This window comes from Ciconia boyciana, chromosome 4 (assembly GCF_034638445.1).
Source record: "Ciconia boyciana chromosome 4, ASM3463844v1, whole genome shotgun sequence".
Classification (NCBI taxonomy): Eukaryota; Metazoa; Chordata; class Aves; order Ciconiiformes; family Ciconiidae; genus Ciconia; species Ciconia boyciana.
Genome location: NC_132937.1, coordinates 27,360,789 through 27,387,092, shown reverse-complemented (window position 1 = coordinate 27,387,092; position 26,304 = coordinate 27,360,789). Strand labels below are relative to the sequence as shown.

Here is a 26,304-nt window from a genome sequence, read left to right as displayed (position 1 = left end):
GCTATGACTTACCTGGAGTAAGACATTGTATCCAAAATAAATTCGGTGCATTTTACACCGATCAGGAAGGGAATACAGGCAGAGAGCCCCGGTTTTCTCCGTCCTGTGCTGGAGCTGACGTAGAGCTGGTCTTGGGGCGAGCGAGCCTCCGTGATTCTTGCTTTTCCTTGTGCCTGTCTAAATAACCAAGATCCTCCTTGCTACTTACCAAACATCGCTCGGGTCTGTCTTTTTGCTCATGATGTTTTCTAGTGCCTGCACGGGTTTGCTTTTGTCGCTACGTCGTTCTTGCCGCGTCCGTGTGTTGTCTGAGATTGCTGTCAGAGCTATATGTAGGCATACGAGGGATACGTTGAGCATGGCCATGCGTCCAGTTCCTTGCCCAGCTCACTGATGCTTCACTTCTCCGGTTTCTATCTGTTAATTTGCCAGAAGTGACAACAAAAGCTGGAGTTCCCTTTACCTGTACTGCTTTCTGCATTCCCTACTGAGAATTAATTGACAGTAGGCAATTAAATGAAGGCATATTAACCCAACATAATGCAATTATGAGAAGCCTTATCTCTCTAGCTTCTTTCGAATAAAATATTAAAGGAACATGGCGTAATATTGTGTTGCAAAGGTCTTTGTTGAAGGCCGCTTTCCTGAGCTGGGGTGGGATGCAATCCTTCTCTGCCATTGGAGTGGGGCTTTTGTTTTAATGCCTGATAGTTTTCAGCTTGTCTTTCACCGCTGCAAACGGCGCACCACGCCAGAAGGCGGCTCACGGGCAGTATTTGTAGTTGGTGCATACCGCAGGATCTCCCTACAATTTTAAATCCTCTTCTGATCTCACTGCCAGATGTCTCTGGCTGCAAGATGTAGCTCTGTTGTGGTACCTGCTCGAGATACAAGCTGGGAGAGCCAGCACAGACAGCAGCACTGCTGCACGGACGCGGGTCTTGGCCCAGCTTCTCGGCTACTTGCATAAGCAGAAGTCGATACTATAGTAATGTGGTTATATTATATAGATATAACGTGCTCTGAGTACACGGAGAGTTTCTACCCGACACTCGGAAGGGGAAACATCCTTAAGGTGGTTATGGGATTGGGTGCTTTGCAATGTGGCGTTAGGCTTTCTGTGAACCAGGCTATATTTCAGCACTGCAATAAGAAAACACAACGCGAGTGTATCGTTAGCGTTGTCCTGTGTCCCGTTGTGGTAGTAACAAAACATAATGTATTCATTTTCGCGTGGATTTGATGACTTGCAGCCAAATACGCGGTAACAGCACCAGTTGATAGGATTTGTTTCAAACCTTGGCAGTGCCCTGCTTGAAAACGATACCCGCTTTTAATGAAACCTTCCCCCTTCCCTTATTGCTGCTTATGAGCGATGCCAACAGAAATGGAATGAGATTTAAATGGCTGTTTTCTGCTTTGTAGAAGATGGTTAGCATGCAGGAGAATAGCAAATGTTTGCCAGCAACATAATGTGTTCCCCAGAGAACCGGCTCCTGCATAAGTTAGGAGTCGTTGCATGGAAAGGTAATTCCAGCCAGTAAGCAACCCAAAATGATTTTGCTTTCTTGCTCTGGCTCTTATATAGGACAACCGGGAGCAGGTAGAGGGCAGGTCTATCCGTCGTCAGCTGAGGAGGTGCAAAAATCCAAAGCTCCTTTGGAAAGGAGGTTAAAAGGGGAGTTGTGTGGCAGCACCATGATAGAGACGAAGCTCATGGCTCTTCGGGGCTGCAAAAAGAGCAGCAGCCCGTCATTGTTCCAGGCCCTCGTGGTGGATTATTTACATGCAGATCAGCCCCACCACGCTGTGCTGAATTGCTTCTGCATAGAATAACTCAGGCCTTCAAATCGCTTTGAATAGCTTGGGCTGGAGCTATAGATTTCTGCAGCTCCTCTCTGCTTGATTACATTTCTGGTTGGATTCACAAATTTATAAAACTAAGTCAGTTCATTTCTTTTGGGCCAAATGGAATGCATGTGAAGGAATTTTATGTGTCTGATGAAAAAAAAAAAAAGGTCTTCAAATGTAATGATTGCCTTGAATTTTGAGAGCTCAGACCCGCTGCAGTCAGGACGAGCGCACGACCCCGCGCTGGCTCTGACCGCCGCACGAAGCAGTGCTGCTCGTTAACCCCGTAGCTCTCGTTTACCGTCTGCTTGGCGCGTATTTTTGCAGGCTTTCTTCAGGACAAGCACGTGAAGTGGTTTCTGTGCTTAGATTTTGACTTAGTATTCTCGCGATCAGCCCCAGATAATTTCTTGCTTAGAAACCAGCACAGTAGAGCTACACCAACGTTCAGCCTCGCCGTTTCCAATCGCATGGATGGGAATTTGTTCTTTTTTCCTTGTTTTTTGTTTGGGTTTTTTTTTCTGTTTACAGGAAATGTTGATTTTTGGCTCATTTCTTCTCTGTCATCATGCAGAGTAATTCCAAAATATCGTTTCTGCATTTTTGCTTGTTTCTTCTTTATCAAAGTAGTTGTATTTAGTCAGCGAGACCAACGTGAGCTGTTATCAAAAGATGAGTAATAGCATGAGCTGCAGGACACGTGTAGGCTCCCTGTTGTTGCTAAGCCATCTGCGTGAGCCGTGTCTCATGTCCACTCACCTGAGTGCTGGACTAAGTCCTGACCAAGCCACCTCCCTTGAGGCCATGTGAACATCTCCTAAAATGCAACTTCTGCACTGTATTTCTTACTTTTCTTAGCGGTCGTTATTCCACCATGTAGGTGGCTTTCGTAAACATCTCCAAGACTTTTTTCTGGGTGTGGTGATGTCTGTTGTCATCCTTATTTCTTCCTAGAAGGAGAACCCCAGGCTGGAGCTGCTTAGGAAGGCTCTGACTGGCAACAGCTCCCAGGGAGGGACTGATCTCCCACTCATGACACCACCTTGCATTTCCCATCCATGGTAGCAGGGAAAACTTCTCAAGCAGTAGGAACCTTCTCGGGCTCCAGCAGGATGTCCTTCCACTTGTAATAGCTTGTAATAGCTTGTAATAGCTTGTAATGGCTTGTAATAGCCACCAGGATGGTATTTTCTCTCATTAGATATTTTTTCTCTCATCCTTCCCTGTCTTAAGGAAGCTTGAGGGCTAGGGTCTTCCTCACCACGCTAAGATATATTCCTCTCTTTCAAGCTGTCTTATTTTCAGAGAAGACAACTCCAGTTTTCTGAAGCTACTGTCTGAAGATGATGTGGCTCCTTCTCAGGAGTGACTTCCGATGGAGCAGGTAGTCACCGGTGCGTGCTCCTTGCTTTTGTTCTCACGGTCTTCCAGTTCAATGAGACAAGTTAGCTGTTCCTTAAGGTTCCTAGTTGCTAGCCTGACATTTCTTGAGCACATGACATGGTATGGCATGGTATGAGGTTATGACACATGATAAAAGCTTATTTATGGGTCTTGAATGCCTGTAAGATATATCTTGCGCTTCTTCAGCTCCTCAGGACTTGGCATAGCAATCAGTTACTGATTGTACCCAAAGCTTGGGTCTTTGTACAAAGACCCAAGAAGAATAATCTTTTTTTATTTTTCCTCATCTATTCCTTCAACTCCAGGGTTTGTACAGACAGTTCTCCAAATCTTTCTTTTCTTTCATGCTTACATGTCCCTACTTTTTGTGGAAAATATATCACCCATATCATCCATACTGTAATGATCTTTGTCATCACAATCTGCAAGGAGTCAATGAGTTTTTAAGAAGGCTTGGGTTTTTTTTTTTTTGTTTCTTTTAAATGATGCTTCCTTTTTCTGCATAAAACATGTTTCTTTTTTCTTTTACATGAAAAAAAATCCATTGTGTTTCCATTTATTTCCTGGCTGCCTTGCATTTTCATTAGCTTAGCTTGCTATGCTAGTAGCACTTGACTTTCCAGAATTCAATATCAATCGTAATTTTTAAAAACATAAATTCCTGATTTCTATTCTATCCCCCTTATTGTATGGAGTCATGGAATTCAGTTTTTTCAGCAAGATCCATAAAAGGATTTTCTTAAGTTCTCTGAGTTCTTGAATCCTTTCAGAAATGTGTTTATTGCTTTCTCCTTCCAAAAAATACTCATCCCACTTTAAAGTCTGAGTCATTTGTCTCCTTTTGTAAATAAAACGTGAAAAGTTTAGTATCATTTTAGAAGCAAAAAATCCATTCTCAGAACGATGAAATCTTCAGGTGAAGGAAATTCCGTTATTCCCTTAGTCATTGAGCCAGAGATTTTCCATTTTAAATCACGAAGCTTGCAGAAAGACACAGGACAGAAAAAAAACCCTGCAGGTCTCCTCCACATTTCGCTGGGCGTCCTTTCCCACATTGCAGAGCAAAGTTTCAGCCTGACTGCAAAATTTCCAGCCAAGCTTAAACCTCCGTAAACGTCTGGACGTCTTAGACAACTTGTTTTACGCACCCGCTCGCGGCGTGGAAGCGAGGTGCTTTCTGAGAGGTTCAAGATTTCGGGGGCACAAAGTGCGCTGCTTTGGTTTTGAGCCGTTGCCGCCTCCGCTGAAGAGCGCTGGCAGTGAAAGATTTAGTTCCATTTTCCCATCAGCGAATAGCTGGAAAATAACTCGGCTGGCAGGGTGGGTGATAGTTTACATCTGACTGCAATCTTTGGTGAATCATCTCTCATAAGGACTGCGGGGAAAAAAAAAATATTTATTTTGCTGTCGTCTTAACTGCAGCTTGAAATACTTCAATTGAAAAACTTTCTTGTTCTTGAACCAACTTCATCATGGTTTGTTCCGTTGCTTTGTTTCGACTTTCCCCATGATAACACACGCTGTTAATAAGAGGGATGTATTCGGCTCTTTTTTTCGTCTCCACTCGTGTCTCTCCGGTTCCAGCCTCGCCAGTAACGCTCCGTCTGGGGCCGCTCGTTGTTAACGATGGCAGAGCTGATGAGAATTGTCCCTTTTCTGAGAGCGGGCGAGGGGATGCGAAGGTAGGGTGCTCGTTTTGGTGGGGACGATGGAGCTGGAGGCTTGTGCTGGTGAGGGATTCTCCCACAGCTCCGGGCAGCAGCTCCCTCTCCCTTTCTCCTTGAAGAAACTTCCAAAGGTCTTGGGCTCATCCGGATGCAGAAACGTCTCTCTCTCTTTCTCTTTTATCTCAAATTTCTTCTCAAGACAGGAAAACCGCTTCTGCCTGGCTCTGAATGAGCATGGAGAGCCCCGGTGATATCAAAGCGTTCGCAGGGTAAGCGCGGTTCGGTATGAATAAGGATATCATAATTCATCCCTCCAGCATCAAATGTTTTCCTGTAATTTTTAATTCGTTATAGATTTAGATGGGCCTACTTTATACCTTTGAAAATAACAAGGAGTTTGCCCTTGAGTTCAGGCGAAAGAGGTGCCGAATCATACCTAAACAGACTATTTTAAGCTGAGCTGTAGAGGACTTTTTTTTTTTAGTTTTTTTTTTATTAAGGAGTTTGTTTTCTCTGCTTTTGCATGTTAGAGGACTATTCCCTCCGGTAACAAACTTAATGCAGGGGAACGTAATAAACTAAAAGCAAATTAACTGTGTTATGCGAAATTCTCTTTCCTCGTACAATCAGTCTTGTAATTTTCAAAGGAAACAGTATAAAACTTGCAAGACTAGTAATCATAATTATTATGAATAATGAATCCTGAGATGTTATTACACAATAAAAACACATCCTCCCATGCTGTGTGTTACTGTTCAATTATTTAAAGCTCCCTGACAATTATAAACTCGCTTTAAGTCTGTCGTCTTATATGATGAGGAACCATAACGCCAGCCACAGCAGCTTTCTTTTTTTTTTTTTTTATCATTGCGGTTCAAAATAAAATTGCATTTAATATTTCAAAAGGAAGGATTCTTTCTTTAGTCCTCCAATTTTTCTGCTAAGAAATGCTATTTTATTTCAAAGCATTATCCAGGAGAAAAAGGAAGCAAGCAAGCAAGATTTCAAACGAAAGCGCCGTGATTACGTTCTCCAAGGAGCAGAGCTGGAGGAAGAGGATTGTGTGGTCAACTTCTTAAAAAAAAAAAAACAAAGTAACCGTACTAAAAATCTGAATTATGTATTAATATTTGTCAAAGTTGAGAAGAATTCTGTTGATACAGCTTAGAGCAACAAGCCTTCTGTAGCAAACTCCAAACTACAACATGTCAGAGCCGCTCAGCTTTCCAGTGGTAGTCAGCCCTGGCCAGATGTTGCAGGTATCTCAGTAGCCCCACAGGCAAGCATCTCTCCCCAGTTTTTTTGAGAGAACCAGGGATGCAATAGCTTTCGTTATTCAGAAAATGTTTACTGTAGCGGCGAAGGGTCTGTCCTAGAGGTTTTAAAAAAAAAAACCAAACGGGAAACTGTGTACTGGCTGTATAGAGTTGTGTGTAAAAAGAGCGATTTTATTTGGTTCTATCTTCCACGTCTCAGTCTCACATCGAGTCCCTCTAAAATCCCCTGAGCTTGCGCTCCCAAACTTCACCTCTGTTTTGCTCTGATCCTTTTAAGGTCTTTCACGGATTATTTATGCAACTTGCGGTACACAAGACCAGATGTATTTAGGGAGACCGAAGCCTGTCCTAACAGCCCTTAACAAAATGCATGGGGCAGAAGCGTAAGATCAGGACAGGCTTCCCCAGAAGACGCTGTCGTGGTTGACCATCACCCATTGCTTCTCTTCTTGATGGTGCCCATCCGTGCCGTCCCATGTGGGAGCTCCACCGGAGGGTCCCCTCCCTGCCGCTTGTGGGTTTGGTAAACTGTTTCGGGTGGCACTCGGCGTTCCTTGGCAAGAGGTCCTTGTGCACGTGGGGGACATCAAGGTCTTCCTCACTGGCACGTCTCACGTGCTTACTGTGTCCGTTCGTCCAGGTGGAATGGGATTTTTCTTCGATACTATGTAACTTTAACCAAAATAATCATTTCCAGATGCCCACGTGATCATTCAGGAGAATTATTTCCAGATCAAATTTTGACTCGGTAGCTCCTATATAACATAAAATAGTTTCTTTTTTTTCTTCCCCCGCCCCCCCTGTGCTGAGTAAAATATTTCTCCCATTACATCCCCCATATCCTTCTCCTCGCAAAATACTAGTGGGCGGTTCTCCACTGGAAAATTGCAACCTAATAGGTGAGAAAAAGGTTGAAAATTACAGGTGATTGAAGAGAGAATTAGAATGGCAGAAAGCCAGTAATTTTTAAGATGCTACCGTAACTACCACTATTATGTATAATTCTTTTTAAGTCTATGGCAAAGTAGATAATGTTAACAAAACTATTAGTATCACTACACACCGCTATAAATATTACTCCTGTTGTCTCAGAGTAACTGCTTTTCTAATGGGGCACAGTGAGTTTCATTAATGTATAGATTAGTTCTGCTGGTGTTTCTTGCTTTTATCTGTAAATTCAATACCCTAGAAAAAAAACTTACCTGAAGGAATATGTAACATATTACTATATTTTTTTTCAGGCCTTTCTACCATGATAACGGTCTCAGAATTAGCATTCAACCCATGCGATTGCTATTTTTTAAACTGGCGTAGGTGGGGAGATAATTTTTAGAAATGGACAGGGCACTGAAATCTCTGCTGACTCTTTTTTTTCCCGTGGCAGCGCGATCTGCCATTGAGCTTTCTAATAGGTTTATTATAGATTGGAGGCCCTAATTCTCTCAGGTTGGGAATCCTCTTAATTACTCATTTTGTTACTTGGGTGGTGGAACAATTGTTCTGGGAGCGGCGTAACCGATGAAGCCTGCTTTCCTAGAGACTTGCGTCCTATGAGCCTGTGCCTCGAAACCGCAGTCGGCTTCGCTGGGGTCCTTTTCTGCCCCTTTTCCCACCCTGGGAGCACACCCCAGGGCCCCAGCAGGTATAAATGCAGTCAGCCCCGCCACTTTTGACTTTTGAGTACCACCTACCAAGAAGCAGCTGATGGGGAAAATCACATTTTTGTTACCGGTGCAAAGCTGACATCAGCCAAGCGCGTACATCAGGGCGAAGAGACGGTCATTGAGGTCCCATCGAAGCCTTTTCATCAGTGGGGACACCGCACCCAAGAGTTGATTTTCATTAAACTCATGATGACTTCCTTTACTTGTGATCCCTAATCTCTTGAGAAATTTGCTTAGAGTTGGCCAAAATGCCACAGCTGCCGTAGAGGGTTTAGAAGACAGGCAGGTGGGATGATCGTTAAGCATTCTGTCCTTAAAAATCAAAGTTAAAAATATAAAATGGCAAAAACTGCCATGAAAGATGATTTCATACAGTGGTTTCAATCTAGGGCTTAAATTTTTGGTTTTATGGGTAAGGACTTTTACCATTTTTGTATCTGGCCATTCCGATAGTCAGTGAAATATGTAATTTTGTGTTCACTCTCTCTTTAGGACCAGTTAGGGTCAGTGCTTCAGTCTGCTGCAGTTTAGCAGCAGCTGTAATTTCACTTCTCAAAGCCGATGGACCCCGGAGGGCAGATTACAAGAAGAAGCCCTTTGGTATTTTGCCTCTCTGGTGTCCATCCGTCTTTTGAGTCCTGGACCTGCTGGACGAGCAGCCCATCACCTCGCGGGGACGCTGACTGCTTCAGTGGTTGTGTTATATGTTGTATGACAACAGAGTTGAGACTCCTATGGCACCGTCCCTTCTCCCCTCCCTCTGCCTGCCCTAGGCCTGGTGTGGACTTTGCATCCCTGGAGACTTCTGGGGAGAGAAATGCTGGATGTTGTGGGTCTGGTGCTGTAGATGTGATGATTAGGATGCTCTGGGAGCAGAGACTCTCTCCAGCATTAGCCAGGACCAGGGAGCGATGCCGTTTTTTCTTGCTGTTTTAGTGAGACCATTGTTTCGCTACATCAGATACTCTACGGAAAGGGAATAATTTTCTATTTTCTACGATTCCTTCTTCCTCCCAGCACAGCAGCAAACATCCTTCCAGTCTCAACTCTGCCCCGCTCGTAACTCAGGAAATTGTAGGAAATTTCTATGGAAGAAGAAACAGCAATTAGTGCCTTGAAGCCAAGCCAAGGGTTGTGAAGTACACGTTTAGCTCGTTCAACCTGATGTGGAATAGGGGAGGCTCGGCATACCTGTCTTCCTAAAATTACCCCGTGCACCAGGACAAGTCTAGTGAGTTTATACAGACTTTTCCTGAGTTGTAGATGACCGGAGCTCCGGGTCTGTCTCAGCAGTAATAGATACACCTCTCATGAGCTCCTGAAGGTACGTGCATGGTGGGACGCTGAGCCTGCCTGCTTACCTCGGAGGTAACGGCCGGGTCATCTGCTGATTGTGAGAACCTTTTACGGTTCAAAAATTACACCTCCGCAAATTATTCGTACGCTGGGCACAGTCATCTAGTTTATTTTTAAAAGTGTGGAAGGTCAAAGTAACTGCAAATCTTTCTCTCTTAAAAGTGCCATCCTCGAGATACCTTGATGTGCGATGCACATCTCGCACAGGGCACCTGGAAGTTTTCCAGCTTCGGGGTGATTTTGCTTACTCTGCTGAAGATTCGCTGGCTTTATTAAACCAGTCATTTCTACAACGCAGGGAGAGGAAAAAAACCACACGCAACTCTCTTATCCTGGGTAGGCATTGCCTTTCCTTTACGTTAAACACGTCTTCGCCTATTAAGGCTGCTGCTCTTCCGCGGCAGACTTCTTGTCTCACTCCTGACAGACCTGTTTGGAGCTCCCGGTGCTTTGACGAGCAGCGGCGTAGATCCCAGCGGAGCTGCGGGATGGCGTCGGGCTCAGTGACGCGCCGTGGATTTGCTGACGCACCGTCGCGCCACCGTTGCCGCCCGGCTCTCTGCACCGTCGCATCGCATCACGGCTGCGCTGGCCCTCAAAGACTGGTTTTCACTGCTGGCTTCTAGGATGGTTTAGGCTGCTGAAGAAATAAGGGTTATGTGATTGTACCATCTGGGTGTCCATCTGTCTGCCTCTGCCTCTCACCTTCCTTCCTCTCCTTTTTAGTTATTTATTGTCAGCTGGGCAGTTGAAAATGCTTATAGAAAGGGTGAAGAGGAAAGATTTTGAATGCCTTTAAAACTGCCAGGTGGGCAGGGAAGGGCCATCAGAGTCAGTCCTGGAGGTGCAGGAGGGAGAACTGAGCTGTTCCCACATCCCGGGCTGGTGGGCAGCTGTGGGAAAGGGAAGGGGGGGTCCCTCCAGGACCCCTCTGTATAGCTTTGTTATCACAGAACCGTAAAGGTTGGAAAAGACCTTTAAGATCATCGAGTCCAACCGTAAACCTAACACTGCCAAGCCACCACTACACCGTGGCCCTGAGCACCTCAGCCAAACGGCTTTTAAATACCTCCAGGGATGGGGACTCCACCACTGCCCTGGGCAGCCTCTTCCACTGCTGGACAACCCTTTCCGTGAAGTCAAATTTCCTAATATCCAGTCTAAACCTCCCCTGGCACAACTGGAGGCCATTTCCTCTCGTCCTATGGCTTGTGACCTGGGAGAAGAGACCGACCCCCACCTCTCTCCAGCCTCCTTTCAGGGCGTTGTAGAGAGCGAGGAGGTCTCCCCTCAGCCTCCTTTTCTCCAGGCTGAACAACCCCAGGTCCCTCAGCCGCTCCCCATCAGCCTTGTGCTCCAGACCCTTCCCCAGCTCCGTTGCCCTTCTCTGGACACGCTCCAGCCCCTCCATGTCTCTCTTGGAGTGAGGGGCCCAACACTGAACACAGCATTCGAGGTGCGGCCTCACCAGTGCCCAGTACAGGGGACGATCACTGCCCTGCTCCTGCTGGCCACACGACTTCTGATCCAAGCCAGGATGCCATTGGCCTTCTTGGCCACCTGGGCACACTGCTGGCTCACATTCAGCCGGCTGTTGACCAACACCCCCAGGTCCTTTTCCACCAGGCAGCTTTCCAGCCCCTCTTCCCCAAGCCTGTAGCGTTGCGTGGGGTGAGGTCCAGCACTGGACAGAGCTGGGGCACGGCGCTTTTGGAGCTGCACCGTGGGCTGCACTTCTGCGAGTTGTTGGCTGATTTCACGGCTGACCTTGCTCCTCAGCGGTTCTCTCCTGGCGTCTTGCTGAAGGTGGCACGTACCTCACGAAAACTGAAAGCGTTCAAGAGCTGTCTGGATTATTTAAAATCTCACTTTGCACTTTCCAGGAAACTGGAACTGAGATGTTTCTCTTCTCTTTGTTTATTTTCAAGCTGGATGGTAGCATTTATTTCATGCAATTTTACACAAAGCATACAGAAAAATGATGGGCCAAATAGGAAATTCAAAGTGACTGAATTGATGTAATTCCTATGTCAGGAGAAAGGCAGTGGTAGAAGCAAAGTAGTCGTGGCACCTGAGCGACTGTGGATGGAACAAGACCTCTTAGATCCTCATCAGTCTCTTTGATACGTTTATTTCTGTAAGATCTGAGCATTTCACGTTACTGAAGTTACTTACACGTTGACTCCTGGCTCAAGCTAAGTGATTTGAGAGCTTCTCTTATTGCCTGCCTGAGGAACGCTGTATGTTGTAATTCGTGTCATAAAAAAGCAATGAAAAATAACCATGATTATTTCATTGTGCAGATGGGAGAAGATAGGAGCAGCGTAAGAGAGATGCTCTATGTTATGCTGAAAATCTTTCAGAGCTAGCAGTTGAACCCAGGACACCTATAATCCAGGCAAAATGCCTTTATTACGCAGCCATCTTTCTTCTTTTTCCATTTCTGGTTTGGGCTATCTGGTCGAAATGTAGATGGTTTTGGTGCAGGTCAAAACTGGTCCTTTACAGATAAATATTGTTTGCAATAAAGCAGCTCATGAGTTCATCTTTGCCCTTCCCTTCGTTTTATTGTGGCCAAGATGTGGCAGATGCTTGGTAAAGCAAAACCGGTTGGCAGGTTTTTGGAGTTTGAGAGACTTAAGACGCGTTGTGGACCACGGTTCCGTTGAGGAACTCGGAATACCTTCTTGGGCAAATTGCTGTAAAAGGCTTGATTAATTTATTTATTGGTTCATTCCGGTGTGTAGCCACAGAAGCGGGTGCTGTAGGGGTTGGTTAAGATCCGATTCATCACGGGGAGCAGCTCCCTGAGCAGCGTTAGTTAACCGGGTCTGGGAACAGGCTCGTTGCTGCCAAGGCAAGTCGCGGAGATACGTCTCCTCTCTGCAAGACAGAGGTGAGTGGGAGGCTGAGGCAGGCTGAGCAAAGTATTTTTAGGGAAAGAATAATAATAAACAGCCAGTGAATTGAAGTGATAAGCCTTAGCAGATGTACGCTGGAGGAGAGGGACGGCTGAAGGAGATGCTCCGAGCCCACGCGGCGTTGGAGCTTCGCTCTGGTCACCCGTGTGGAGGCAGCACGTGGCTGATTCAGGGATTTCCTACCCAAAGCAGGTAGTTTAAAAGACTAGAAGATCCGGTATCTTTCCATTTTTTCTTCAAAGCCGTTCCCATCGTGTACCAGCTTTCAAAGCCTTGTGTATTTAGGAAGAGGTGCTGCAAGAAAGTTTGATGTAATTTTTGGGAGCAAAAAAAAAATAAATCAAGCTTTTGCAGGCTTCTACCTCACGATGGCATGGGTTTGCTCCTGGTGGAGAGAGGTCGGTTTGCCAGGCTATCCACAGGTATTTTTGAGAAGTATGATAAATTCCTGCTGTTGCGAAGCATACCTTGGAGTTGGCCTCCTTGGAGTTGGCCTCCCTGACGCTTCATGGCTGCCCTTGCAATTGTAAGGTCCTAAAGCTTCTCATGGAGTACGAGATGATGCTCCAGTAGTGGAAGTGCTCCATATTTTGCGTCGTTCTCCAGGTTTAGCATTGTCTTCTTGTTCCTTAGTTCCTTCATGCTGTTTAAACCTTACTCTTCTGTTATTCATTTTTTTCCTGGTCTTTGCTCCGGTGCTCGGTGCCAGGGCGTATGAACCTCTGCACAACGATGAACACGATTCATTGAATGAACACGATTCATTCGTTCGTGTTGGTTTCACGATTCTCCATTTTTCAGATGGGGAGGAAAGGTGCGGAAAGATTTGCCTCGAGAGCATCGCTATTAGCCCTGCGTGACTGCCCTGAAAATTCACACTCGTGTCAGTGATATTGATAAACAATCTGCTGAACAAATTAAGTGACATATGCCACCTTCTGCCAAAACTTTGAGTAACATCGGGAGCGAATTTTCTTTTTTTTTTTAAGATAAAGGACTACTGTGCCTGGTGGAATCCCGAGCTGCAGAAGAGGACTAATTTGTTGTATAGCATTTGAGAAAAATTAGGTGCCTAAGGATAGAAACCACAAGAACTAAAATACTGAGCAAATATCTCATTTAGCCACATTAGGGGAAATGCTGTTAAGAAAAGTGTGATGCCGAAGCATTTTGTTGCTTTACTTGGGATTCTCAGCTTGGAATTATTATTATTATTTTTAAATCAGCTGCAAAATACCTTATTGACACAGACAGAGGCACTTGCTTTGTCCCGCTCTCTCTGAAAGCAAAAGTTTTAGCCCAGGTATTAAAGGCAGCAGCAAATTTTTAAATCCTGCTGTCAGCCTAGGGCAGGTTTGGTGAGGAGGCTCCATCCCTGGAAGAGCTGCTAAGGTGTGCGGGAGCTGAAGCTTCACGTGAGTTGACCGCGTCAAGACTTGGAGGCTCATGTGTGTCCATCGGCGAAACCTTATGGGAGCTGCGTAGCAGCAATGAGTATATGTTCAGTATAATTCAGAGATTTTTACTTTCTTATAGATTTAAATAGCGGTTGACTGGAGACCTTTGAAGGCCTCGTTGGTGGTAAATGTTGGAATTCTATGGCTGCATGCTGCTGTGGATATAACTGGAGGTAAAAGAGGTTTAGAGATGGGTCTTGATTGACATCTCTAAGCGTGAGCAAATGTTTTAAGTACGTAGTCTGCCTCCCCAAAAAGTCCACCAGTCGTCAGATTGCCCAAATCTCCAATGTGGCAACGAGCTGTGGTCCCCTGGGTAGGTGCTCCAAGCTTACGCTGTTTTGGGGTGCTCTAAGGAACAAAGACAAGGGGCTGCAGTTTCGATTCAACTAGAATCCCAGTTTTACCAATGAGAAGATGTTTCAAAATCAAAAGTCAGAAAGTTTCATTGAAACAAGCTGAAACTTGTTTCATTTTTTCCGTGACGTTTCTTGAAAGATACCTTAACGTTTCTTAAAAGAAATGTTTTTTTCTCAGAACGAAAACATCTTAGTTTGTCATGCTTTCAGAATTTTCCCTCTGTTATTTTATTTATTTTTCCTCAGCAAAAACTGTTATTCAGCTTACATTCATGAAGAGTTTGAAACCCTTCGGGGCTCAGTTTTAAAGCAAGTTTAACTTTTGCTTAAGAGAAAAAAAAAACGTAAGGCACGCACAGCACGCTGTTGCAGGAGAGGTGATGGTCACAGGGAGGAAGAAGAGGACAAGAAGCTGATCACGAACAGGGGGAAATAGTTGGCCTTCCAACCGCTCTCTTCCAACCTAGCGTCGCTGGAAACAGCTTCTGCACTGCCGAGTTTCACTCGCAAAAATAATGAACGTCCTCACGCTCTCCTGCTGCAGTTTGAACGCCACAAATGATGACAACATTTATCGTTGCTGTTTAACGCGTGGTATTTGACCATGAAATGCCTTCCCTTGGCTGCCTTAAAAAACATCTTTAGTTTGGTTCTGCTCTTTCCGTGGGCGGCAGCTATTGTTCCGTGGGTCGGAGATGGCTGACTAGATTAACCGACCAGCATTTCCTCAGGGAGCGTTTGCGGGTGATTGAATTTCTTGCAATCAACAGCCCATTGCCCCTCGCCCCCCCATTCTTCTTGGTGACTAATTGGTGATGACAGATGTCACCTGCGTGGTGACACCAGCCCTGCCGTCACAGCTCCAAGGGGGAGGGCAAAAGCGCTTCTCTGAACACCAGAGCTCAGCAGTGCTGGGTTTGCCCATTGCTATTTTTTCTTTTTTTTTCAGTGCTGGGTTTGCCCATTGCTTTTTTAAATTTTTTTTTCAGTGCTGGGTTTACCCATTGCTTTTTTAATATTTTTTTTTTTCAGTGCTGGGTTTACCCATTGCTTTTTTAAAATATTTTTTCAGTGGTGGGTTTGCCCATTGCTTTTTTTAATTTTTTTTTTTCCAGTGCTGAGTTTGCCCATTGCTTTTTTTAAATTTTTTTCTTTTCCAGTGGTGGGCTTGCCCATTGCTTTTTTTTCTTTTTTTTTTTTCAGTGCTGGGTTTGCCCATTGCTTTTTTTTAATCTTTTTTTTCAGTGCTGGGTTTGCCCATTGCTTTTTTTTAATCTTTTTTTCAGTGCTGGGTTTGCCCATTGCTTTTTTTTTTACTTTTTTTTTCAGTGCTGGGTTTGTCCATTGCTTTCTTTTTTCTTTTTTTTTAATTTTTTTTACAGCGTAGCATCAGATCACTGCATGAACGTAAGCAGCCATTAAGGCTGTATTTGCCATTGATTGTTTTTTTTTTTTCCTTGCAAATGTGAATAGCAATTTTCTCAGCTGTAAAAGGAGAGGAATGGAATATAATATGCAGACAGATGTGCACATGCACGGGAAGAGAGAAGTGCGTGCACGTACCAGCCTGTCTGAGTCTCCCCGTGGAGAACTGCCGGCCAAGCTGGGTCCAAAACAAGCTCAGGTATGAAAACAGAAATCTCTCAGATTTCCTGCAGTTAAAGAAATTATATGAAAGTAGTTTGTATCATTTATAGGTGACTTTTTAAAATAAAAGAGCGGGCAGTGGCCGCGTCTGTGCGAAGAGTGCTGTTGCTGTGCTGGCACAGCAGCGATGGGTATGTGGCTGTAGGGTACGTCCGTGGAGGACTGCAGCAACCAGCCTGGGGAACACCAGCTCTCCAAAAAGAGGTGAAACCACTAAAATGTCTCCTTTTCTGGCAGAGCTGCAGTCGCACCTGGAACTTTGCTGGCATAGCGGTGCCAGGCAGCTCTTCGCACCCAGCATCTTTAGACCTTGGTCAGTAGGACTTCATCTTCCTTGCCTTGACCCAGCCTGGTTTTTTGTATAGAGTAGCTCTTGGGTGACAATAGTTAATGGTCTGAGAAAAATAAAATCCCTTTCTTCTAGCTCTGACCAAGCAGCTTTACTGTGACAAAGCCAACACTATCATCCCCGGAGCTGTTCTCCTCCTTTCGACCCTGCGCAAAGCTCTTTGCCTTGCCTTTCCTGCCTACATCCTGCTACAGGTTCAAATAATTATTCTTAACTCCCCAAAGGGGCCACGGTTGTAGAAGGTATTGTTTTGCACGTTTAACGGCAGATGAGTGTCCGGCTTACGTCTTCCTTAAAATAGCTTTCCGTATAACCATTGGGCAAAACTGCCCTGGATTAATTGGAATTACGAGGTCTTGTAGTTCTCTATCGCATGCTGAATTTCAAAGTAAACAGAGACAGCACATCTTTTGACTCTCATAGGGGATCCAGACTAATCATATTTTAACCTGTGCTATTCCTTTGATAATAGTTATTGTAGCCTTCTTCAGCCTGACCTTGCCCTCTTGTCTCTCTGACCACCCAATGTGTGCTCTTCCCGGGACTTTCCTCCTGGCCTCTCTTCTTGCTCCCCGCCCCAGCACACCTCAACTTTCAGATCTTGCACTGGGCATCCCGTGGACGTTCCATTTCCCAGCCTTGTATCCCATTTATCCTTCTCTTGTCTTCCATATGCTTTGCTACCCCTTCAGGGGCTCTCCTCTGTGGAAGAGGAGGAAAAAATGAAAGCTGTTGACTCTTCTCTGGAAGAAGTAAAGGTGCAATGTGGTCGTCTTCTCCCTCTGTCTTCCCTCCAGTGCTTGTCCATGCACAAAACAGGGCTGGAGGTTAAAAGAGTAAATGTTTGACGGATGTTCCTCTTGTTTTTCCACCTGCTACTGAAAGGTGGTGAGAGGTAGCGGCGATGAGCAGAGAATAACACCCTAGCATAGCAAGGCTGGTTTGCAGGTGTGGGCTAGAGGGCCGTTCAGATGTCCCGAGTTTCACGGGGATGGGGAAGGGTCTGTTGGTGCTGGGGTTTGTGGCATGGCCCTCTGGGCATTTTTCCTTCGCTAACTGCAGCTGCAGTCTCTCACGCTCCATCCTGGGGACAGATCCTGGGCGCTCCTCTGCGAGCACGAGCAGCACCTCCCGGTCAAGAGGAGTGTGTAGGAGGAGATAGACTGGCTTGCCTTCCGTGGAGGTGTCCCTGTTTACTCGTTTGGGATCACGCCGTTTAGCAGAAAACTAGCCTCCTCCCTCCCTCTATCACAACTCGGCAATTAAGCTGCTATCCTTACGTGCGTCTCTCTTGCCTGTCTTTGAGAAAATGAGGCTGGAGAGAAAAGAGAAGCACAAGTGCGTATGTAGCTTCTGATGTGGTTGTTGTTGCATAGGGTGGAACTGTCAAAATCTCCCCAGTCTCTGTGAGATTTTTGTATTTCAGATACAAACTCACGTACGTGCTGTTTGCAAAGCGCTATCGGCCTAATCCTGCGAGGTGCTGAGTCGGGAGTGAATTCCTCGTACAGTAACGTCAGGCGTTGTTGACACACGTGAACCTCAGTGATTTATAGCGAGGCTCGTAATGTCATAAAAGAGGCATAATAAAAATTAGTACTGCATGACTCGTTTCGAAGAACATCATTATGGCACCAAGTAATAATGAATTACTGTGCAAGAAGCCAGAAGGGAGGAAGTATGTATGGCAACGAGGACAGATCTTTTATTTGGTAAATTAGTATCGCTGCATATGGGCTGAAAATCTCTCAACATATGCTGATGTACCCTGACACCCCGGCATGTGCTCCGTGTCGTTGGTAAAACCCGATGCGTGTGAACACATCGGATGTAGCTGCGTGCACTCGCATACGAGCCGTGCCAACGTGATCTCTGCCGGCGTTCGGAGGAGGGATTTGAGCACGCAGCGCCTGAAGAAAGGCTTTTTTGAATGCGACGCTTTGAAACTGCGTCGTGTGATCAAGCGGCTGGATAAAAACGGGAAAGGCCAAATTTTGTACGTGGTGCCCAGGAAAGGTAATAGGAGTTGCTTGGGCTGAAAAGAGCATTTTGTTTGACCGTAAGTAATGAGCTACCGGTAACTCGTCCAATCTGATACTTATTTGGGACAGTAAATTACACCCATTTCATATCTCCGTAAAGGTCATCTGATAGAACGTCTGCTTTTTTTCCTAGCTGTTGGAAACAAGACCAAAATGTAATTATTTAATGATCAGACCAAAACACGGCGATTCATTTGCTTCTCGTTTCTGCATTTCACCAGTTCTCACCCATTTCATCACTTGATGTGGGACGATGAGAGCTCCTGGACCCACGTCCCAGGGCTTTCCCAGGGAACGTCTTCCCCCTGCACGTTAGCGTTGGGTTTTAGGAGCCGGCACGGAGGACGAATGATGAAATCCATCACTTCATCGTGAAATTTCAGATGAAATTTTTAACTGCCTGGGTGACGCGTGGGATTTTTCCTCGCGTTCGCCTCTCGAGGCACGTACTAGATGGCTGAGCAACGGTGGTGCCTCCAGACAGATGGGCTTCAGGCCCCGGGATCCCTGCGCCAAAGGATACCGAAGGATGCCTTACACCGAAACTGGGTTCTTTAGGGGCACAAACCCTCCGTCCTTGGCTGTTTTCCTCGATCTGGAGGAAAACGGATCTTGATTACTGCCCCAACCTCCTCGTTGGGTGTATCTGGAATGTGTAAGTCGTGGATTGCTTTAATATTCTGAGTTTGTCTAAATGAATCTTCCAGGGTTAAAGTAACACCGTGTAAAAATACAGCTTCTCTCGTCTGCTGATCTCAGTGCGGTCTGTTAAATTAGAAACAATTAGTGATGCGTTACGAATTTAATAGAATTGCAAATTCGTGTTTGTATGATAGCCAGTGCAAGGTAAAATCAGGCAACTTATGCTCTACACCCCGACTTTCTGTCTTCTTTAGAGTTGTTCTATTTCTTTCCCTAACGTACGTGAATATTGATTTATTTTCTTTTTTAAAGAGCATAAATTAAGATCTATATTTTTTTTAATCCCCTTTTTAAAACGGAATAAAAACTTTAATTAAATGTTGTAGTCCCTCATCGCGGTGCGGGTGACAGCCGCAGGTCTGTACCCATCTCTGAGGCTTTGCCCCAGAAATCACTGTCGGCCCCTCAGCTTCCCGAGCTGCCCGCAGTTCTGCCGTTTAATGGCATAGCCCCGTTAAAAGAAAAAGGCATTCCGTAAAATGAAATGGGAATAATTCTTTCCAAAGTGCCTGTGTTCTAAAAAATGACAGATCCACCCAAATTGATACCTATTACAGATCTTCTTTAAGGATTATTTTGTTGGAAGAGTGCCTCGCTTTTTCAGGTCCTAGGTGTTACGTACGCAGCATCTCTTGACCTGCAGATACTCCTGCAGCGAGCTTTTTTTCTCACTTATAACTTTCACAGTTTGCTCTACGGAAAGCGTAAGATGGGTCAAAAAGGGGGGGTGGAATGAAAAAAAAAAAAAAAAAAATTAAAAACCAGACTAAATTCTCTGACTGCGGGAGCGTAACAAGAGACTGGATTGACCAGGCTGGGGCTGTACTGAGCGACACCAGACAATAAGCACAAATTTGATGTTATTTCTGGAATTAAAATTCCACGTACGTTGCTTTTGCTTTTAACACTGAGGATTTGGAGGTGAGAACAGATTCATGTTCTTATGTCATATTCGAAATTCATGCTGTAGGAATAACTGATTTAAAGTGCTAAACCCAAGGAAAATATTGCGGGGTGGGGAAGAGAGCTGAATTAATCCACAAGGTTTATATTTCAACTTGAATAAAACATTTTATTTTTTTCAGAAATTAAATGCTTAACTTGAACCCTGCATGTTCCTTTTACGTTTAAATACATTCAGTGAAATTTTCAAAAGCCTTTTAAAACTGAAATAGATTAAAAAATTCCTTTCTATATTAAAAAAAAATTCAAATCAAAGAATTGAAGTAGTTGTTGGAAGGCATAAAAAATATTTTGAGGTAGCGTCTTGGCTGAAAATTTTCATTTGATGTCTTGAAAAGTCATTTTGGCATCAGGGTATGGGGGATATTTAGGGAAAGTGTGATTTGCAGCAGGAGGTTGGAGATTGTAAGTGTGATAGTTTTCTCATTTTTGCTGAAAAAGTATCGAGTTTCAAATCTTATCAGCAAGCTTTAATTGACAGTATTTTAAAAGTCTAGATAGCCTATAGTAGATGTTCTTATTTTCACAGACTCTAAGTGTAAAACAGTGACAAATGCTTGAATGGTCTTTGCTTGGGTGAGGTTATAATTTAAAAAAAAAAAAAAACTAAATGGATAATGTCATGAACATTAGCCACTTTCGGTGAGATCTAGACAGTTCCTATATATAGCCCTGAAAAATGAGTATAATTTTTAATTTAGGCGTGTGGCAACATGGTATAACAGGCTTAAATGTTCTGCGTGAATTAAAGACGAGTAACTAAAAACATGCAAATTTTAATTGCTTTAAAAGCAGAAAAGTCAAACTCATCTTTATCAGTTCAGCGCTTGGTCCTCAATGCAGATTACCAGGGTAGTTTTTAGATCAGTATTGCTGACATCCAAGAGCAACATTTTCTGTGTGCAGAGTCACTTCTCGACTTATTTTTTGTCTTAAACTCACAACTTCTTTCCTTAAACTTTCCTTAAACTTCTTTCCTTTTTCTGTCAACTTGGTAAATATGGGGGGGGGGGGGGGGAGGCAAATTAATATATTTGTACAGAAGTATAAAAACTGTGCTGAGGTTTGTGGAGATATATATATATATATATACAGATATACACACACACACACATATATATATATAAAAAAAGTCCCTGTGACCACTCAAGTGAGAACACGAGATGTTTTATAACTTGGATTTAGAGGATTTGCACCCATGTCTTTTACTGGGAGAGGCTGATGAATAAACCCGTGCCATCTATTGCCACCTCTGCTTAGCAATAATAATGTTATATCTCCTTGATACCAAATCCCTTGTGGGATATAATTACAAGGTGGGGTTTTTTTTTGCATTCATTCATTATCTGTTCTTGTATATCCCACATAAGCTTTTGCTGGTCTCTAAAAACACTATTTAAAGGGTAGACAGCTGCTGCTAATAGGATCTCCTCCCTACCTGCCCGCAGATCATCGAATCATAGAATCATTTAGGTTGGAAAAGACCCTTAAGATCATCAAGTCCAACCGTAAGATGTCTACATATGTGTTAAAAACACAAACCAAAAATCAAACCAACCTATTAAAAATATTGAAAAAACCCCTGTGTCTTTGAACTAGCTCTCATATTCCTATTATTTTTAATTACAGACAGCCCGTGCCTGCTGTGTATGGGAAGCAGTGGTGAAACGGGGTGTCACGCACGACATTTTGCCTTTAGTTGTTTTAAAACCCCATAAATAGTTGGCCTTGCGCATGTTTTATAACGGGTCTGTATTTTACAAATAAAGGCTGTAAGCAGGCAGGTCCTGGACACCTACATCAACAATATTTCTACATTTTTGAAGAGCGTTTGCTTGAGGAGTGCAAGGATGGGTCCTACCGGCAAAATAATAATAATATTAAGGTCACAAAACTCACAGCTGATTCTGGATTATAAATAACGGGGGATTTGGTTCTGAATTTGAGGGGCTCCATTTGGCTTCCTACATGGAAACACGAAGATCGGTTCCTATCAGGCCTGTATATTCAGAGCTTCTCTGTTGATTGTATAGTCATTTATACGTGGGGAAAATGAATCAAACGTCCCAGTTTTACGCTCGCTTTGTACAGTGGTGGATGATTATTCACACTGCCATGAGAGCAGAGAAAGATGCACTTTGTAAGGAGTTAATATAAACCACATCAGGCTAAAATCAGAGCCTGTCAGACTCTGAAGAAGATGATTTAACCGGTGGTGGATTGATCTTGTGTAGTCATATGAAAGATTGAGGGATTTCAGACATTACTCGCCGAGGTAATTTCAGGTTATATGTCTCTATATTGTACTGTATATGTTTGCTATTCACTGCTAGCAACAATAAAAGTGAAATTGCTTTTGTCAGTGATAGCTCTACAGAGTTTACTGAAAGCCGGAGTAAAACACGTGCTTTGTGGACTGGAGCTTCAGTCCCAGTCTTGCTGCTTTTCACCTCAGTTTTTCGCTATTATTTTCATAAGTTGACACATAGCAGGGTGGCCACCGCCTCACCCACGGGCATGAGGTCCCGAAGGGTATCGGTTCACCTCCAGATTTTAGATACGGACTCAGTATGTTTAAAGGTAGAGACCACTGTTTGGTAGTTTGAGTAGCTCTTTGGGCTCCATCGTCTGTGTTGGGTAGATGTCCTCCTTTCTAAGGGGGGAGCTCAGACACCCGTACGTACGTAGTCACGTAGGTGTAGTCACCTAAATGCACATGTCTGGACTTGGGGCTGATCGTAGCCCCAAGTATTCACCTCGAATGCTGTGTTCAGTGTTGGGCCCCTCACTCCAAGAGAGACATGGAGGGGCTGGAGCGTGTCCAGAGAGGGGCAACGGAGCTGGGGAAGGGTCTGGAGCACAAGGCTGATGGGGAGCGGCTGAGGGACCTGGGGTTGTTCAGCCTGGAGAAAAGGAGGCTGAGGGGAGACCTCCTCGCTCTCTACAACGCCCTGAAAGGAGGCTGGAGAGAGGTGGGGGTCGGTCTCTTCTCCCAGGTCACAAGCCATAGGACGAGAGGAAATGGCCTCCAGTTGCGCCAGGGGAGGTTTAGACTGGACATTAGGAAATTTGACTTCACGGAAAGGGTTGTCCAGCACTGGAAGAGGCTGCCCAGGGCAGTGGTGGAGTCCCCATCCCTGGAGGTATTTAAAAGCCGTGTGGATGAGGTGCTGAGGGCCATGGTGTAGTGGTGGGCTTGGCAGTGTTAGGTTTACGGTTGGACTTGATGATCTTAAAGGTCTTTTCCAACCTATACGATACAATTCTGTGATTCTGTGATTCTGTAGCATGAGTTTCTGAACGCTAAACGGGTTTTGATGGAAGAGAGGTGCCAGCCTGCCGTGCTCCACCAGGAGGATGGATATTCGGTGGAGGAACCACGGACCGGGGTGTTTTGTGGAGGAACCGAGAGTTTCTACAGGCCCTCGGGTGCCAAAATAGTTAATAACGGGGCTTTTTCTGAATTGCTGTGTTTGATTTAAATACCAGAACTCACCTGAAAAAGCCTTGTAGGTTTGTCTGTGTGTTTTTATCCAAACACGCCCTTGGTACTTCTCTGGAGATGTTTACCTACCGCAGCTCTCGTTAGAAGAAGACAATGCACTTAGGCTTATAATACATGAGTCAACATATAGAATAGACCAGAAGCCCAAATCTGCTCGCTCTGACCGTGAAGCAAAATAGTCGCGTCGTGGTAATACGAATGTACACAGAATTATACTTTAGTCTTGTGTTTGCACATTATTTAGATCAGTGGCCCATGACTAAGGACGCTAAACACGATCTCAGTGCAAATAATGGATCACAACTTTGCAGCCAAAAGAGCTGAAACTGTGGCTTATTATTTTCTTTCAACACATCATTACTCTGGAAATACCACTGGGAAATTCCCTTAATTCCCTCTGGTTTTGGATTGATCACAATAAGTAAGGGGTAATAATATTTGTTATTAATAATAGCACTATGAATGGCTTTTAATAATAATTTAGGGGTAATAGAAGAAAATGCTAAGCTAGTATTCAGTGAACGCCATGCTTTTTACAGAAAGCTATTCTTCGTAAGCTGGTTAGATAATACAATGCTGTTAATGATCTCAGAGTAAATTAATGCTACTAATATAGTTCACAGTAGGTGCATAGGGACTGACCAAAAAAGGTTTGCAATAAGGAAAAAAATAAATTGCTTTTTGCTTCGATACCAATGGTGTAAACCTGCTTTTCAGGGCTGGCGTGGTCCATGAAATCAGACCTTATACATCATGTTTGCCCTTGCAGAAGGTTAGGCGACTGTGGATGCTCCATAAGATGCACGTGCTAAATCAGTACGTAGCTGATCACTTAAATCATTGTTAAAAAAGAAATATTTTTTTCATTTATGTTGATGGGCCTGCTTTTGCATGGACTTGGGTAGCAACCAAACCCTTAAGAGATACCGTTCTAAAATGAATTTTACTGCTTGAATCTGCAGCTTAGCCATTTCTGGGTTTTGCACGTAGACTGAAGACTTTTCCATGTGAAACGGTGTTAGTATTAAGCCTTGCTGTCTTTTCATTTTATCCCACTTTGATGCAATTATCTAGTAGGTCGTGTGCTGAAGCACTCTACTTAGTTTCTGCTCTTCCCAGACCAGTCGGTTTGTAGGCTTCAGGCTTTGAGCGGTCAGTTATTGCTTGTTTATGAGGTTAAATACTTTTGCTGCTTGGGGCACAAGAGACAAAACCAGTGAAACGGGAGTGAACAAAGGAACGTATCATACTGATCACTCGTACAAGAAATAATTTCCAAGTACCCCGAGGAAGCAGCCTACTCGAGTTTTACGTGTTGCTCTTTGCTTTAGAGGATGGTTCAGGATGGTGTATTGTAAGGTTTGATTTTACTGTTAGTTTTTTTTCTCTCTCTTTCATCCCCTGTCATTTTATTCACGCTTATTCCATGCCACCTTGGCCCTTTGTTCCGTAACACCTCAGCCGTGGCCACCACGGCACCTCCCACCCGCCCCGACACCCCTGTGCCACCGACCTCTCTGACTGACTCCTCTCCTTCCCCTCCAGCTGTCCCAAGTTCCAGTGTCCTCCCCTCTGCCCCCCGAGACGTGGTCCCTGTCTTGGTCTCCAGCCGATTTGTCCGTCTCAGCTGGCGCCCACCCGCAGAAGCCAGAGGCAGCGTCCAGACATACACGGTCTTCTTCTCCAGGGATGGTGTCAACAGGTAGGCGTCAACAGACCACGGGTCTCCTCTGGATGGGGGGATAGGTCCTAAGAGTGCCTGAGGTCTTTACAAGTATCTTGCAAAGGGTTCTCAACCTTGTGTTCTTCTCCCCGTGGTAAAAGAAGTGTGAAGCTGGAAATGCCTTTTGTTGCCGTATATTTTTATAGGCATCGTATCAACACATATAGAACAGTGCTCATTGTCTTGGTATGAAGGACCATTAACGCTGACAGTGATGTCTATGGATCTTACCTTCTCCAGCTATTACTTGACCGTCTAACAGAAAGTACTGTTAGCTCCATATTTTTACCTTTCATCTTCCTCTGAAGACACAGGCTCAAGTGTCCTTTGCATCGCTGGCGGAGGTGAATTTGTTGAGCCCTAATCAACCGGAGAGGAGGACTGCACTTAGAGCAGTGCGAATGGTGTAAAGACCTTGAAAAAAGCCAGGGATTGGGTTGTGAAGATTTTACGTGATTGCAAATGCAATGGACCAGCCCGTGGCCAATGTTGTGGCCATGTGGATGAGAGCTGCCCAGCAGATAGCTCTTGGTGATAATGGCACTGTAGATTGTTTGGTGTTTGCAGGATTCCTCATCACGTATATGCTCATTTCATACTCAGAAAGGTACTGCGTATTTACTTGGGGTTTTGGTTTATTTTCCTAACTTCATAAATGATTTTATGCCTGAGAAAAATGATGTGGTTTTCTCTTCCTGTACATCATTACGAAGAACTCGCCTGAAGATTCCTGTCCTGTATTTCACTGCTTATGACGTACTTCAGCTGCCGGCTGGTGACTGGTACTTGTGTGTGTGCTGATGGCAGCTCAGCTTCCGAGGGGACTTGAACAGGACTCTGTATTTAATTGATAAAAATGAGCAGATGTGTATTGGCTTCACGAGAGCTAAAGAAAGTGGGACCCCACAGTTATCCCCTTTGCCGCAACGTTGGCTTATCCTTCATCCGAAAGGGCTCAGTCTCGCAGGCAAAATTTCCTGCCCCTGCCTGGACGTTCGCAAGCTTCTCATCTTAATCTCCAACAATGTCCAGCTTTCTTTTACAGCCATATATATTGGGTTTTATTTGTTTCGATGCTTGTAGACATTGATAGCTATAGCAGCCGTACCTGCTGCAAGAGGCAGGTATCCTAAATAGAAACGTGCATCCATCTCGTCCGGCTGAGCAGCCTTGAAAGGACACAACACCCAAAGCACTCGGCATGAGAGTGTGAAACGCACTCTCTCTCTGTAAAAGAAAGCTCTGAAATTCAAGCTGGCATTTCTGAGACCAGTGCTGGAGGCAAGCGTCTTATGAGCAGGGTGTCACTTGGGGGATAAACGGCACGTAGGCAGGGCAGGGAGGGTTTGTGGTGAAAACACGGGGTAGGAGCCAGGCTTGGTGACTTTGGTTCACGGGTCAGACACGGGCATCTTGC

At 44.7% G+C, this 26,304-nt stretch overlaps 1 protein-coding gene across 4 annotated transcripts in view; it reads left to right on the top strand.

The window, feature by feature from the left end:
* The window catches only part of DCC (DCC netrin 1 receptor), a 618,393-nt gene that overhangs the window by 400,476 nt on the left and 191,613 nt on the right, over positions 1-26,304 (top strand). For 3 of the 4 annotated variants that reach the window (XM_072860252.1, XM_072860251.1, XM_072860250.1), the window contains exon 8: positions 24,710-24,866. The exons of the other annotated variant lie outside the window; for it this stretch is intronic. In XM_072860252.1, the coding sequence (XP_072716353.1) occupies positions 24,710-24,866 (157 nt within the window). The remainder of the gene's footprint in view (positions 1-24,709; positions 24,867-26,304) is intronic. 4 annotated transcript variants of the gene reach the window in all.